The sequence below is a fragment of the Arachis ipaensis genome, chromosome B3 (assembly GCF_059453495.1).
Source record: "Arachis ipaensis isolate K30076 ecotype BB chromosome B3, ASM5945349v1, whole genome shotgun sequence".
Lineage (NCBI taxonomy): Eukaryota > Viridiplantae > Streptophyta > Magnoliopsida > Fabales > Fabaceae > Arachis > Arachis ipaensis.
This window is the reverse complement of record NC_142438.1, coordinates 105,307,875-105,322,034: the sequence shown is the minus strand read 5'-3', so window position 1 is coordinate 105,322,034 and position 14,160 is coordinate 105,307,875. Positions and strand designations below refer to the sequence as shown.

The window sequence follows — 14,160 nt, the reverse complement described above, 5'->3', positions numbered from 1 at the left end:
CGTAAGGTTTATTACTTGGACGACCCAGTGCACTTGCTGGTTAGTTGTGCAGAGTTATGACAAAGAGTTCAGATTATATTCGTGCGTACCAAGTTGTTGGCACCATTTTAGAGATCACAGTTTTGTGCACCAAGCCCAACCAACGATAAAAGTGTATTGCAAAGTAAAGAAATTGTAGAAAAATGTGACATTGCCATTACAAAGTAAATGGTTGATGCTTCTGTGCCATTTAATGCAGTTAATTCAGCATATTACCAACCAATGATTGATGTTATTGCAAACATGGGTGCAGGATATAAAGGTCCAAACTTTGGTAGAGTTCGTGGGTATTTGTTGAGTAAGTTGGTGGAGGATGTGAAAAAGATGATTGAACAGTATCGTGAAATTTAGAAGCGAACTGGATGTAGTATCATGGCTGATGGATGTACTGATCATTGTAGGCGCACTTTACTTAACTTCTTGGTTTATTGTCCTAAAGGAACTATCTTCCTAAAGTCTGTTGATGCTTCTCATGCCTCCAAGACTGCTGAATTATTGTTTAAGCTTTTTAAGGATGTTGTCAACTTTGTCGGTCCTGAAAATGTTGTTCATATAGTGACGGACAATGCTACAAATTATGTTGCTGTTGGAAGGTTGTTGGAAGCTAAATTCCCTAAGTTGTATTGGTCTCCTTGTGCTGCGCATTGTATTAATTTGATGTTGCAAGATATTGGAAAGTTGAATGAATTCAGTGAGATAGTTTCACATGCTTCAAAGATTACTAAATACATATATAATCTTTGTCATCCACTGTATCTTATGAGGAAGTTTACCGGTGGACGAGAAATACTTCGTCCAGCTCCAACTCGCTTTGCTACCAATTTCATAGCTTTACAGAGTATTCTGGCTCAAAAAAATGCATTAAGAGCTATGGTAACTTCTAAAGAATGGACAATCTCAGCCTACTCCAAAGAAGCTAAAGCTAAAACATTTGTGGATCAAGTTTTAGACTCTAAGTTTTGGAATCAATGTACAGATGTTGTCAAGCTTACTGAGCCACTTGTTCGTGTGCTTTGTATTGTGAATAGTGAAGATAAAACTGCAATGGGTTTTATTTATCAAGCTTTTAATATGGCTAGAGAAGAGATGGTGAAGAGGTTTTGACGAAGAAAGAAGATTATGGAGCCTTACTTGAAGATTCTGGATACTCGTTGGGATTCACAACTTAAAAAAATCTCCATGCTGCTGGATATTGGTTAAACCCTGCTTTCGATTCAATGCTGTTGAATTTGAAAAAACATAAGCAAACCACTTCTGGCCTACTAGATGTAATTGAGAAATATTCATATGATGATCCAGAATTGAATACTAAGTTAACAAGTGAGAAGAGAATATATTCTAATGCTGAAGATGATTTTAGAAGACAATCTGCACTGCGTAAACGAAGCACAGTGATGCCAGGTAAATATTTTATTTAGTTTTATCTTTCTTTATTCGTTTATTTACTTAAAAAAGCTAATTGTAATTCATTGCCTCTTTTGGTTTTAAGACCAATGGTGGGAATCTTATGGAACTGGAGCACCAAATTTACAAAAGTTAGCCATTCGTGTTTTAAGTCAAACTTGTAATTCTTCTGGTTGTGAGCGAAATTGGAGTATTTTTGAACACATCCACACAAAGAAGAGGAATCGGTTAGAACATCAAAAGCTTAATGATCTTGTTTTCGTTCATTATAACTTGAGGCTACAACAAATGTATCTTCTATAATTATTTATCTAATTTTAAAAAGTATTGTTCATTAAAATTTAATCTTTAGTTTAGTAATTACATAACTTGATAACATAGGAATCTAATGAGAAAGCAAAGCTATGATCCAATTTGTCTTGATACATTTGATGACCATTCAGATTGGATATTGGAAGATTCACTGCCGTTTTTAACTCCTGAAGAGGTTGATGCTCTACGAAATGATTTGGCAAATATGTCCATTCAACCAACTTTGGATGATCTTGGTAAATTCTTCAATTGCTTGAATATTTTAATTGTCAGTTGCTATTACGAATTATTCTTGATATTGATTTGTCAAAAATACACAAATGTAGATCAATTAAATTTGGAAGATGACTAAGATAATGATGGACCAAGTAACAATGCTATGGAAGATATGGATACAAATCAAAATGAGGGAAATGTTGATCAAGCTCCTAATTTTCTCTATGAAGATGTTGATGCCGACTTTGAACTCACCCCTTGGACTTGATTTAATGATTGTGTTATCTTTAACTTGCTCTTGTTGATTTAAATTGAGAACATATTTTATACTAGAAACTAGTTTATTAACTCTTCTTTTAGATTATTAGTTATGTTTAAGACTTGATATTTGATTATTAATGTTTGTAAGACTCGCATTTTAAGTTTTAAGACTTTATTTCAATTTTATTAATATAATTTTATATTTTTTTAGTTATGACCAGGCTAACCGGGTGAATTAGTGACCCACCAGTTGAACCAGTGACCCGATCATATGACCGGGTTAATTACCGGTTCGGTTCTGATAACTATGCTTCTAATTCTCTTTCCTTGCTAAGAGATTTCTTAGTTATTAATTTATTTTCTTGCCATTTTACTTTCTTGTTCCTTATTTCAAAAAACCTAAAAATATACTTTCCCATAACCAATAATAAACTACACTTCCCTGCAATTCCTTGAGAGACGACCCGAGGTTTGAATACTTCGGTTAATTTTATTGGGTTTGTATTTGTGACAAACAATTTAAACATTGACCGAGGATAATTTGTTGGTTTAGAACTATACTTGCAACGCGACATTTTTGTGAAAATCTTTACCGAAAATTTCCTCCGTCACCCACGCGTACGCGTGAAGAGGAATTTTGCCAGTGACGCGTATGCGTGACCCAGGCGTACGTGTGACAAGCGGCTTGTGACCTCACTAAAGGCAATACGCTGGGGGCGATTTCTGAGCTCAAGGAGGCCCAAATCCAACTCATCTCTGATGCTTTTGAACCCAAAGATTGCAAGGAAATGTGGGGGAGTAGTCATAGTATAGTTTTTCATCATGTTTTAGATTAGAATTCTAGAGAGAGAAGCTCTCCCTTCTCTCTAGAATTTAGGGTAGTTTAGGTTAAATTTTCTTAGATTCAACTTTTAATTTTTGTTTTATTTTAGTTTTCCTTTACTTTTATTTGTTCTAGCACCTTGGTTTATCTACTTCTCTTGTTAATCTCTTATTTTGCTCTCTTTTATTTTGATGAACCCTCATTAGATTTTAATTCCCTTTTAATGCAATTTTATGTTTCCATGTCTTTTTATGTTTATCTTCATTGCTATTGTTGATTTCTTGTTTGTGTTAGTTATGTGTTCCATTCATTCTTGCAATTTATGATGTTTACTTTTATTGTACTCTAGGTGTTTGATGAAATGCTTTCACTAGGTTTAGAGTAGTTTTCTTTACTCTTGGCTTAGGCTAAGGGAATTGGGTGACTTTGAGTCATTGGGTCTCATTGAATTAGTGATTTGAGAACCCTCAGTGGTCAATTTGATACCCATTAACGCTAGCCTGTTACTAAGTCAATTAGTAGCTAGGTTGGGACTTATAGGTTGATGTTGATCAAGCCTATTTGACATACTTCAAGCATGGAAGTAGACTTGATGGGTTGGTCCCTCATAATTGTCAACACATGGTTTATAGACAAGGATGGTAATCTCAATTTCCATGCCTTAGCCAAGAGTTCTTTTCATTCTCTTTATTAGTTAATTGTCATTTATATTCTTGTTATTTACTTTTCTTGTAATTATCAAATCAAACCCCCTTGCCCCTTTATAGCCAATAATTGAGAACTTCATTGCAATTTCTTGTGAGATGACCCGAGGTTTGAATACTTCGGTTTATTTTATTGGGGTTTGTACTTGTGACAACCAATATTAAAACTTTGATTGAGTGTTGTTTGTTGGTTGGGAACTATACTAGCAACAAAATTATTTTGTGAAAATTCCTAACCAACGATAACCCTCTTTCAAGTTTTTGGCGCCGTTGCCGGGGAATTGCAATGGTGTTATGTTATTGACTATTGTATATATGTGAATATGTTAACCTTTTGCTTGTTTGTTAGTTTTTGTTAGGTTTAGGACTTTGTTGCTTATTTTTGTTAGCCTTTGTTTTTATTTGCCATTATGAATTCTCATCCTTTTGGCTATGAGTATGGTTACAACTTTGTTGTAGGAGATGAAAATTACAATGATAACATGCATCAAGGATGGAACAATCAAAGATGAGAAGAGCTTCAAGGAATTGATCAACCTTTTTGGCAACAACCTTCCCAATTGTGCTATGAGCAAGAGCCATTCCAAGATGCATACCAATCTAATGGCTATGGTGGACCTCCTTGTGATTATCAACAACCACCACCATATGCCTATGAACCCCCTCCTCAATATAGTCCTCAACCACCATACTCACAAGCCCCATACCACCAAACACCTCCATATGAACCACACTTAAAGTCACCATATTTCCAACACCAATACTCCTAAGAACCACCATTTTCTCATACACCACCTCAAGACTTTCACTAATGCAAACCACCTTCCAACTATGACACACTTCCTCCAAACAACGAACCTTCTCTTCCACCACCTCCTTCAATAGATGAAGCTCTCCATGCCTTCATGCTAGAACAACGAAGAGATATTAGCTCTTATATCCAAAGGCAAGAAGAGAGGCAAAAGGAGCTAAAGAAGCTAGAAGTCATGGTTGCCACCATGGCGGAAGCCATTGACAACATGGCCTCCCACCTAAGCCTATTGATAAGTCCATATTTGATGATATATTTTGGTTTGATTTGAGAGGATTTCATCACTTAAACCCACATTTATTCATCCAAATAGCATACTTTTGTGTTCTCTCCCTTAATTGAGCTTAATTGTGAAAACATGCTATTTTGTGCTTAATTTAATAACTTTTATCCCATTCGATGCCTTGATGGTTTTAATGAGCGATTTCAGGTATAATAGGTTGGAATGGCTTGATAAGAGTGGAAGAAGAGCATGGAATTGGGAGAAAGCATGAAGAAAACAAAGGAGAAGCACACAACAGAGTGTGCATGCACACAACCCCCTATGCGTATGCACAAGAACCACACAGCCATGTGTGCGAGCGCACGACAACCTGTGCGTATGCACAAGAAGGAAATCAGCATGTGTGCGTACGCACACGTCCCAGCACGTGACTCACTCAATGGAAATCGTTGGGGGAAATTTCTGGGCCTCTGATAAACCACTATTTTATGGTTTATATTGTGTTTAATTGTGTGGTTTTATCATGATCCTTACCCACTTATTCATTAAATTAGCATGAAATTATAATCCCTTCCTGAATTTATAACATGTTTGAAAACTGCTTCCTAGAGACTTTAATTATGTATTTTTTTTATTCTCCTTTATTCCATTCGATGCTGTGATCTGTGTGTTGAGTGTTTCAAACTTTATAGGGCATGAATGAGTTGGAGATTGGAAAGAAAACTAGCAAAAATGGAAGGAACACAAGAATTTGAGGAGATAACCAGCGAGAAGTGACGCGGTCGCATGGCTCATGCGACCACGCGAAGGAGAGCTAATCGCAATGACGCGGCCGCATGGCTCACGCGGCCGCGCGGATTGGAAAAGCTCAGGCGACGCAGTAGCGTGGACGACGCGAATGCGTGGCAAGGAAAAGCGCGAATGACGCGTCCGCATGGATGACACGATCGCGTGACATGTGCGATCTGCATAATCTGCAGACTTTGCTGGGGGCAATTTTGGACCTTATTTCGACCCAGTTTTCGGCAAGGAACAGCAGACTAGAGCCAGAGAATATGCAGAAACAAACAACAACATGCATTCTACACAGTTGACAGTTTTAGAGCTAGTTTTTCCTCCTCTAGGTTTTTCTCTATAGGTTTTAGAATTTTAATTTTGGGAATTGATCTTAGCATTGGAACATTGAGAAGAGTTATTTTTCCTCATCAAGACCTCGTCATTCTAGTTCGTTCTCTTAACTTGGTTTTATTCTTCCATGTTCTTTGCTTTGTTCAATTTTGTCATTTGAATACTTTCATGATTATTTGATACAAGGATTATTTCTTCCATTTTAATTTATTTCTCCATTCCAATAATCATGTCTTCTTTTAATTCCCTTTCATGTGTTATGGATCTATTATTTGCAATGAGTGAGTAGTTCCCTCACTTGATGGGGAGTTGATTGAAAGGAACTCTTGAGTTGGAAGGATTGAAAGAAAAATTGTAATTAGGTTAACTGTTGAATTGTTATCTAATCACTAACACCAATCCCTTTGAACTAAGTGGGTTGCAACTCGTGAATAGATCTAGCATTCCAACTTGTTTGACTTTCCCTTACCTAGTAAAGGATAACTAAACAGAACAACCATTAATTACAAATTAACCTTGAGATCATTCCATCAATAATAGAGATTCCAACTAATCAACTCCCAGTCAAGGCTTTTATTCATATTATTTAAATTTCCCCTTTTTAATTTTCCCTCTACTTAACTCAGCTTCTTGGAACATCTAATTAATAAAATAACACACTTTTCTGCAACTCGTTGGGAGACGACCTGGGACTTAAACTCCCAGTAATTTTTAATTTAAACTCTCTGACATATTTCTAAATTGATAGGCAGATTTTTGGTGAGTTAAGAACTATACTTGCAACGTAACTATTTTAATAATTTTTAATTCACCAACTTCTGCCCCTCATCAATTTTTGGCGCCGTTGCCGGGGAGTTGCAATAGAGTGCTAAAGTTATTAATTAGAATTTATTTATTTGCATTTTATTTTATTTTGCTACTATGAGCTGCATGTTTCTTCCGTCAAATGACGCGTTCACTTCCTGATCCGCACTTGCTAATATTCGATCATGAAATTGAAAGGACTATTTCACGAATAAGGCGAGAACAGCGTCGGTTAGTCCACTCTGAGGGCGGATCTGAAAGTGAACTTGAGGAAGAAACCAGCCCCCGTTCTACTGATTCGGTTGTTTTACGTGCAGAAGACATGGCAGCTAGGAGAGTTACCATCCAGGAGGAAGGAGCCCTTGATTTTACAATGCAACCGTTTCAAGCGCATCATCCAGTGGTGGCTACAAATTTTGAAATAAAGACCACACTGCTAAACTTGATGCCCAAGTTTCATGGCCTACCTGCTCAAGAGCCTATCAAGCACTTGAGAGATTTCCAGGCAGCCTGTTCTACTGTCAGGCGTGATGGTACTGATGAAACTTCAATTTTGCTGAAAGCTTTCCCGTTTTCTCTCGAGGGAAAAGCAAGAGAGTGGTACTACACTCAACCTCTGGCAAATGTATCCAACTGGGATATACTCAGAAAGGAGTTTTTGGAGAAATTCTTTCCATCTGAAGTTACTGATAAACTGAGGAAGGATATTTCCACAAGTGTTCAGGATGACAATGAAACTCTCTTTGAATACTGAGAGCGCTTCAATAATCTTCTGGAAGCATGCCCCCACCACAGGATTGACAAGATAGTGTTGCTTAGCTATGTCACACAGGGCATGAGGCCCCAAGATAAGACCACATTGGAAAGTGCTAGCAATGGGTCTATGAAGAAGTACAAGACCACTGATGAGGCTTGGCAATTGATCAGTAATTTAGCTGAATCTACTAGGAATCACAAGCAAAAGCAAGGCTGTTCAAAATCCGTTGCAGAAGTATCCTCTAACAGAGAGACTGCTGCTCTAGCTTAGAGTATATGTGAGATGACCAACTTGCTGAAGCAGATGCAATTGAATCAACAACAAGCTCAGCAAGCTCAACCTCCTCCGCCACAGCAAAACCAACAACTAGTCCCACAAAGAATTTATGGAATCTGTGCTGATTATAGCCATTACACTGATGAATGCCCGCAGCTCCAACAAGAAGACAACATGGTGGCATCCACTCATAACTTCTATGACCGCCCCAACCAAGGGTACAATCAAAGTGGAAATAATAACCATGGATGGCAGGACAATCCTAACCAGAATTGGAGGGACAACAATAACAGAGGAGGCAGAGATAATCAGGAAAATCAGAGGTGGAATAATAACAACAACAGGCAGCAGAATCAACCTTACAAAGCACCTCACCTGAGGCAAAACCAAGGACCACAGAACAATCAACAGCAGACATCTCAATTTACTCATTCTTCTTTATCTCCTAATGAAGAGCTACTACAATCTTTTGAGCGAAGACAACAAACCATGGAAAATAACATGATAGTATTAACGCCAGTCTGAATGGTCTCACCTCTACTTTGCAAGCTCTTATGTCACAGATTGGATCAACGCAAAATTCCAGTAACCAACCTTCAAGCTCCACTGGAATCCCCTCTCAACTATTACCCAATCCAAAGGGAGGCATTAATGCCATCACCCTAAGGTCTGGAACCACACTGCAGGAGAGGAATCAGGAGGAACCAAGCCCATCAGAACACACCTCAGCTGAAGAGGTAGTAGAAATAGAAGATGTTAAAGAGGAAGAGGACATACAGGACATAGCTGAAGAAGAAATAGCTCAACCACAGGAGGAAGCACCAAAAGGCGCAGACACCACAGAGAACACTACTCCAATTCCATTTCCACAACTTGCAAGGAAGCCCAAGAAGCAGCTGGAACCCGACCCCAAAATGGTAGAAATATTCAAAAAGGTTGAGGTAACTGTTCCTCTTTTTGATGTTATTCAGCAGGTACCTAAATATGAAAAGTTTCTAAAAGACTTGTGTATCCATAAAGACAAAATTAATGATTTAGAAACTATTCCTTTAGGTAGTTCTATATCTGCTTTAATGGGAGGATTACCTGAAAAATGTAGTGATCCAGGTCCTTGTATAGTTAGCTGTACTATTGGTGGTGTAGTAATTTATGATTGCATGTGTGATTTAGGAGCATGTGTCAGTATAATGCCTTTATCTATAAATGATATTTTGAGGCTCCCTCCCTTAAAAAGGTCGGCAGCTCGTTTTGTGTTAGCAGATAAAAGCATTATTACAGTGGCTGGAGTTGCTGAAGATGTTTTGGTGAACATTAAAGGACTTACATTTCCCACTGATTTTTATATCTTGGAGATGCCCCATAATGATTCAGATAAGCCATCATCAATCCTACTTGGGAGACCATTCCTAAAGACATCAAAATTCAAATTGGATGCCTTTTCAGGAATATACTCTTTTGAAATAGATGGCCGCATAGTACTCTTCAATCTGAATGGAGTCATTGACAACCCCCCAGAAGATCATTCTATCTTTCAGTGTGATGTCATAGATGAAAGTGTAGCTGAAGTTCACAAGGAAGAGTTTGAAGACAGGCACACTGGACAAGGTCCAAGTGTGGGGACCCTCTTAACTGATAATGAGGGCACTTCGTCATTTTCACAAGCTCCAGATAATCCAAAGCCTGCCCATGATCAAAAGTTAGAATTAAACTCTTCCCTCCACATCTCAAATATGCTTATCTTGAAGATGAGCAGAAGCTTCCAGTTATTATTGCAAGGGAACTTACTTCTCAACAAGAAGAGCAGTTACTTGATGTGCTGAGAAAGCATAAGAAGGCAATTGGGTGGAGCTTAGCAGATATAGTAGGCATCAACCCTCAAGTATGTGAGCACAGAATATTTTTAGAAGAAGGAGCAAGACCTGTCCGTCAACCCCAAAGAAGATTGAATCCCACCATCTTGGAAGTTGTCAAAAAGGAAATGACCAGACTATTGGAAGCCGATATCATATATCCCATTTCAGACAGCGAATGGGTAAGGCCAGTACAAGTGGTGCCCAAGAAGTTTGGAGTCACTACAGTGAAGAATGAGCATGGAAAGCTCATAGCAACTACAGTTCAGAATGCTTGGAGAGTCTGCATTGATTACAGGCGTCTCAACCAAGCTACCCGTAAGGATCACTACCCACTTCCATTCATTGATCAAATGCTGGATCGCCTATCAGGTAAATCACATTATTGCTTTTTAGATGGATACACAGGTTATTTCCAGATTCATATAGCTCCTGAGGATCAGGAAAAGACTACTTTTACATGTCCTTTTGGGACTTATGCTTATAAGAGAATGCCCTTTGGCTTGTGCAATGCACCAGCTACTTTCCAAAGGTTCATGATGAGTCTTTTCTCTGATCTTATTGAGGACTGTATGGAAGTTTTTATGGATGATTTTAGCGTTTATGGTGATTCTTTTAGCCTTTGCTTAGATAGATTATCTAGAGTATTAGATAGATGTGTTAATACAAACCTTGTATTAAATTTTGAAAAATGTCACTTTATGGTAAAACAAGAAATTGTATTAGGACATGTGGTATCCAATAATGGCATTTCTGTAGACCCAGCAAAGGTGAATGTTATTTCTAGTTTATCTTACCCCTCTTCTGTGAGGGAAGTCTGTTCGTTCCTTGGCCATGCAGGTTTTTACAGGGGATTTATTAAGGACTATAGTAAGGTCGCACTACCCTTATCCAGATTACTGCAGAAGGATATTGAGTTCGAGTTCAGTGAGGATTGCAAAAAAGCGTTTGATAAGCTGAAGACTGCTCTGACTCAAGCTCCAATTGTGAGAGGACCGGACTGGAGCCAGCCATTTGAAATCATGTGCGATGCTTCCAACCATGCAGTAGGAGCAGCGCTGGCTCAGCGTGAAGGTAAGGATCCTTTCGTTATTGCTTATGCGTCTAAGACTTTAGACACTGCCCAGTCCAATTATACTACTACTGAGAAAGAGCTTCTTGCTATTGTTTTTGCTCTGGATAAATTCCGAGCTTATTTACTTGGTACTAGAGTAGTAGTGTATTCGGACCATGCAGCTTTAAAGTATTTATTAGCTAAAAAGGAATCCAAACCAAGACTCATACGTTGGATACTGCTGTTACAAGAATTTGATTTAGAAATAAAGGATAGGAGTGGTAATCAGAATTTAGTGGCAGACCACTTGAGTCGCCTTGAGCATATTAAGGATGATTCTACTCCTATAGATGATAATTTTCCTTTTGATAACCTGCAAGCAGTATCTGAGGTAGTCCCTTGGTATGCATCTATTGCTAATTATTTAGTTAGCCGCACATTTCCTCCAAATTTTTCTAAGCATCAAAGAGACAAGCTGAAAAGTGAGTCTAAATATTATATATGGGATGACCCATATTTATGGAGGTGTGGCGCTGATCAAGTAATTAGACGTTGTGTGCCTCAATTAGAATTCCAGTCCATTTTAGAGGCCTGTCACTCATCTGAGAGTGGAGGACATTTTGGTCCTCAAAGGATAGCTAGAAAGATCTTAGACTGTGGATTCTGGTGGCCTACCCTTTTTAGAGACGCTGCTGAGTTCTGTAAATCTTGTCTCCCATGCCAGAAATTTGGTAATATATCCAGGAGGGATGAGATGCCTCAACAAATTATGCTTTTCTATGAAATTTTTGATGTTTGGGGCATTGACTTCATGGGTCCATTTCCAAATTCTAATGGATATTTTTATATATTGTTAGCTGTGGATTATGTTTCCAAATGGGTGGAAGCAATTCCTACCCGCACTGATGATGCTAACACTGTTGTTTCCTTTGTGAGAAACCATATTATATGTCGCTTCAGATCGCCACGAGCAATCGTGAGCGATCAAGGCACCCATTTCTGTAACAGGAGATTGACAGGATTAATGAAGAAGCATGGGATAATTCATAAAGTTGCAACATCTTACCATCCCCAAACTAATAGGCAAGCCGAGGTGTCAGACAGAGAAATTAAACGTATCTTGCAAAAGATAGTAAAGCCTCATAGAAAAAACTGGAGCACCAGGCTACAAGATGCACTCTGGGCATACAGAACAGCATACAAGACACCCATTGGGATGAGTCCTTTCCGCTTGGTTTATGGAAAAGCTTGTCATCTTCCAGTTGAAGTAGAACACAGAGCCTTTTGGGCAGTTAAGGAGTGCAACATGGGAATTGAGAAAGCCGGAGCTGAAAGGAAGTTGCAACTGCAGGAACTGGAGAGCCTTCGCCTAGAAGCTTATGAAAATTCCAGAATATACAAGGAAAAAATGAAGGCTATACATGATCAAAACATCAAGAAGAAAGAGTTCCAACTTGGGAATTTAGTCCTCCTTTACAAATCTCGACTAAGGCTCATGCCAGGCAAGTTGAGATCAAGATGGGAAGGTCCATACAGAGTAGAGAAGGCCGAACCGTACGGAGTTTATCACCTAAGCCATCCTTCAAGCTCTAAACTTATTAAGGTTAATGGACAACGCCTGAAGCTATACCATGGCGAGAAGGTACAGAGAAACAAGGAGCTTGAGATCTTCCTCTTGGAAGATCCCCACATAGCAGAAGATTGAGCTAGTGGAGCGTCCAAATTACGGACGTTAAAGCAAAGTGCTAGGTGGGAGACAACCCACCATGATATGATCGTTCTTTTCTTTATTTTTAGTTTTTCCTATTCAATAACTTTTCTCTTTTGTAGTACTTTCGTGCATCTGCATTTACATGTTTAAAAAAAAAAAATTTGCTATGCGACGCGATCGCATCAGCGACGCGTCCGCGTCACAGGGATAGTAAAGAAAACTAAAAATGAACAGAAAGTCACGCTGGAGTGTGGCTGGAGGCGTGCCAATGGCACAAATCCTTCCACGCGACCGCGTTGCCGACGCGTCCGCGTCACATAGGAACTTTGGCCTCCCACGCAACCGCGTGCCCCACGCGGCCGCGTGCCCTGAGTTTTCGACGTAAAAGGGTGCACAATGAAATATTGTGCGAGAGTGATGCTGGATTGGTACTGGAAGCACAACCCTTATCATGCGACCGCGTCACTGACGCGGCCGCGTCATCCATTTTCTGGCGCACACTCACGTGATCGCGTGACCCACGCGATCGCGTCACCCCAATTTTGGCATTTAAATTAATTTGAACAGAGAGTTGTGCTGGAGCGAGGCTGCCCTCGTGCCAGAAGCATAATATGGGTCACGCGACCGTGTGACCGGCGCGATCGCGTCACCTTACTTGAAGCGCATTCACGTGAACGCGTGCCCCACGCCGCCGCGTCGCGTGCGCCGCACAGCTCAACCTAAATTGCCAAATTATCTTATCTTTCTCCCCTCCAAATTCTAGTTTTTCTTTTCCCTCCTTATTTCTTCCTTCCCCCTTCCCCCTTCCCCCTTCTATCTCACCTTTCACTCTCTATCTCTCTCACCTCCATTAACAAGGTTTTATTTTCTTCTTCCCTCTTTCTTTTTCTATCATTATTATTATTTTATATGTTATTTTCTTCTTCTTTTCTTTTTCTTTCCATTCTTCATATCTTTCCTTCTTTTTCTTTTCCCTTTTTACATGGTGTTAGAAATTTTTTGAGTCATTATCCCTCATTATATGCTTGTGGATTGTTGCAAATTGTTTGACAATTATTTTTATTCTAATTAAGGGATTGCTTGCATGTTCACCTTCATATTTTCTATACCTTATTCATCATACATGTTATGTGTTTGTGAAAAAGCTCAATTGGCATTATGCACTTCTCTATGTTGTTATACTATTCAATGCTTGCAGTTCATAATTTTCCTTTACTATTGTATTAATTGAATTTAGTAGTCAATACAAACGTGATGGTTTGTTACAAAGTCTTGCTTGGTCTATGCTACTCATGCCCTTTGCCGGCATGCCAATAAACACCTTGCAGTCACTTGTCTTTATATGCACTAGCTATTTTCCATTGTTGGCTTTTCACATGTACTCGCGAGCATGTGATAATGTCAGTATATCTTAATGTGCATCCATCACCCTCTTTTCCGTTTCCTTCCTGGCTGTATATCTTTTTGAATTTAATTTACTTTCTCTTCCCTTCTTTCAGGATGGCCACCAAGAAAGGAAAAGAGAAAGCTACTTCCAAACCACCAGCAAGAAGAGGAACTAAAAGAGCATTAGTGGCAGAGCCTTCTTCAACTGCAGTCAAGCCCTCAACAAAAAGAGTTAAGAGGATAATAAAGGTTGATGAAAAGGAGAAAGCCTTTCCAGTAAAGGACACTGCGCGATTTCCCAATCGCTACTGTGAGCAGACGTTCCCTATCATGGCGGAAAGAAACTATAACAATGAATACCTTCTTATCCTCCCGTCCAATATTGCTACCTTTGTTGAGCC

General features: G+C 39.1%; 1 protein-coding gene across 1 annotated transcript; it reads left to right on the top strand.

Annotated features, from left to right (window-relative positions):
- Positions 1-207: 207 nt before the first annotated feature.
- Positions 208-1,143, top strand: LOC148571909 (uncharacterized). The gene is made up of 2 exons (XM_088507343.1): positions 208-326; positions 441-1,143. The coding sequence occupies exons 1-2, from the start codon at positions 208-210 to the stop codon at positions 1,141-1,143; spliced, it is 822 nt and encodes a 273-aa protein (XP_088363469.1).
- The last annotated feature ends 13,017 nt before the right edge of the window (positions 1,144-14,160 follow it).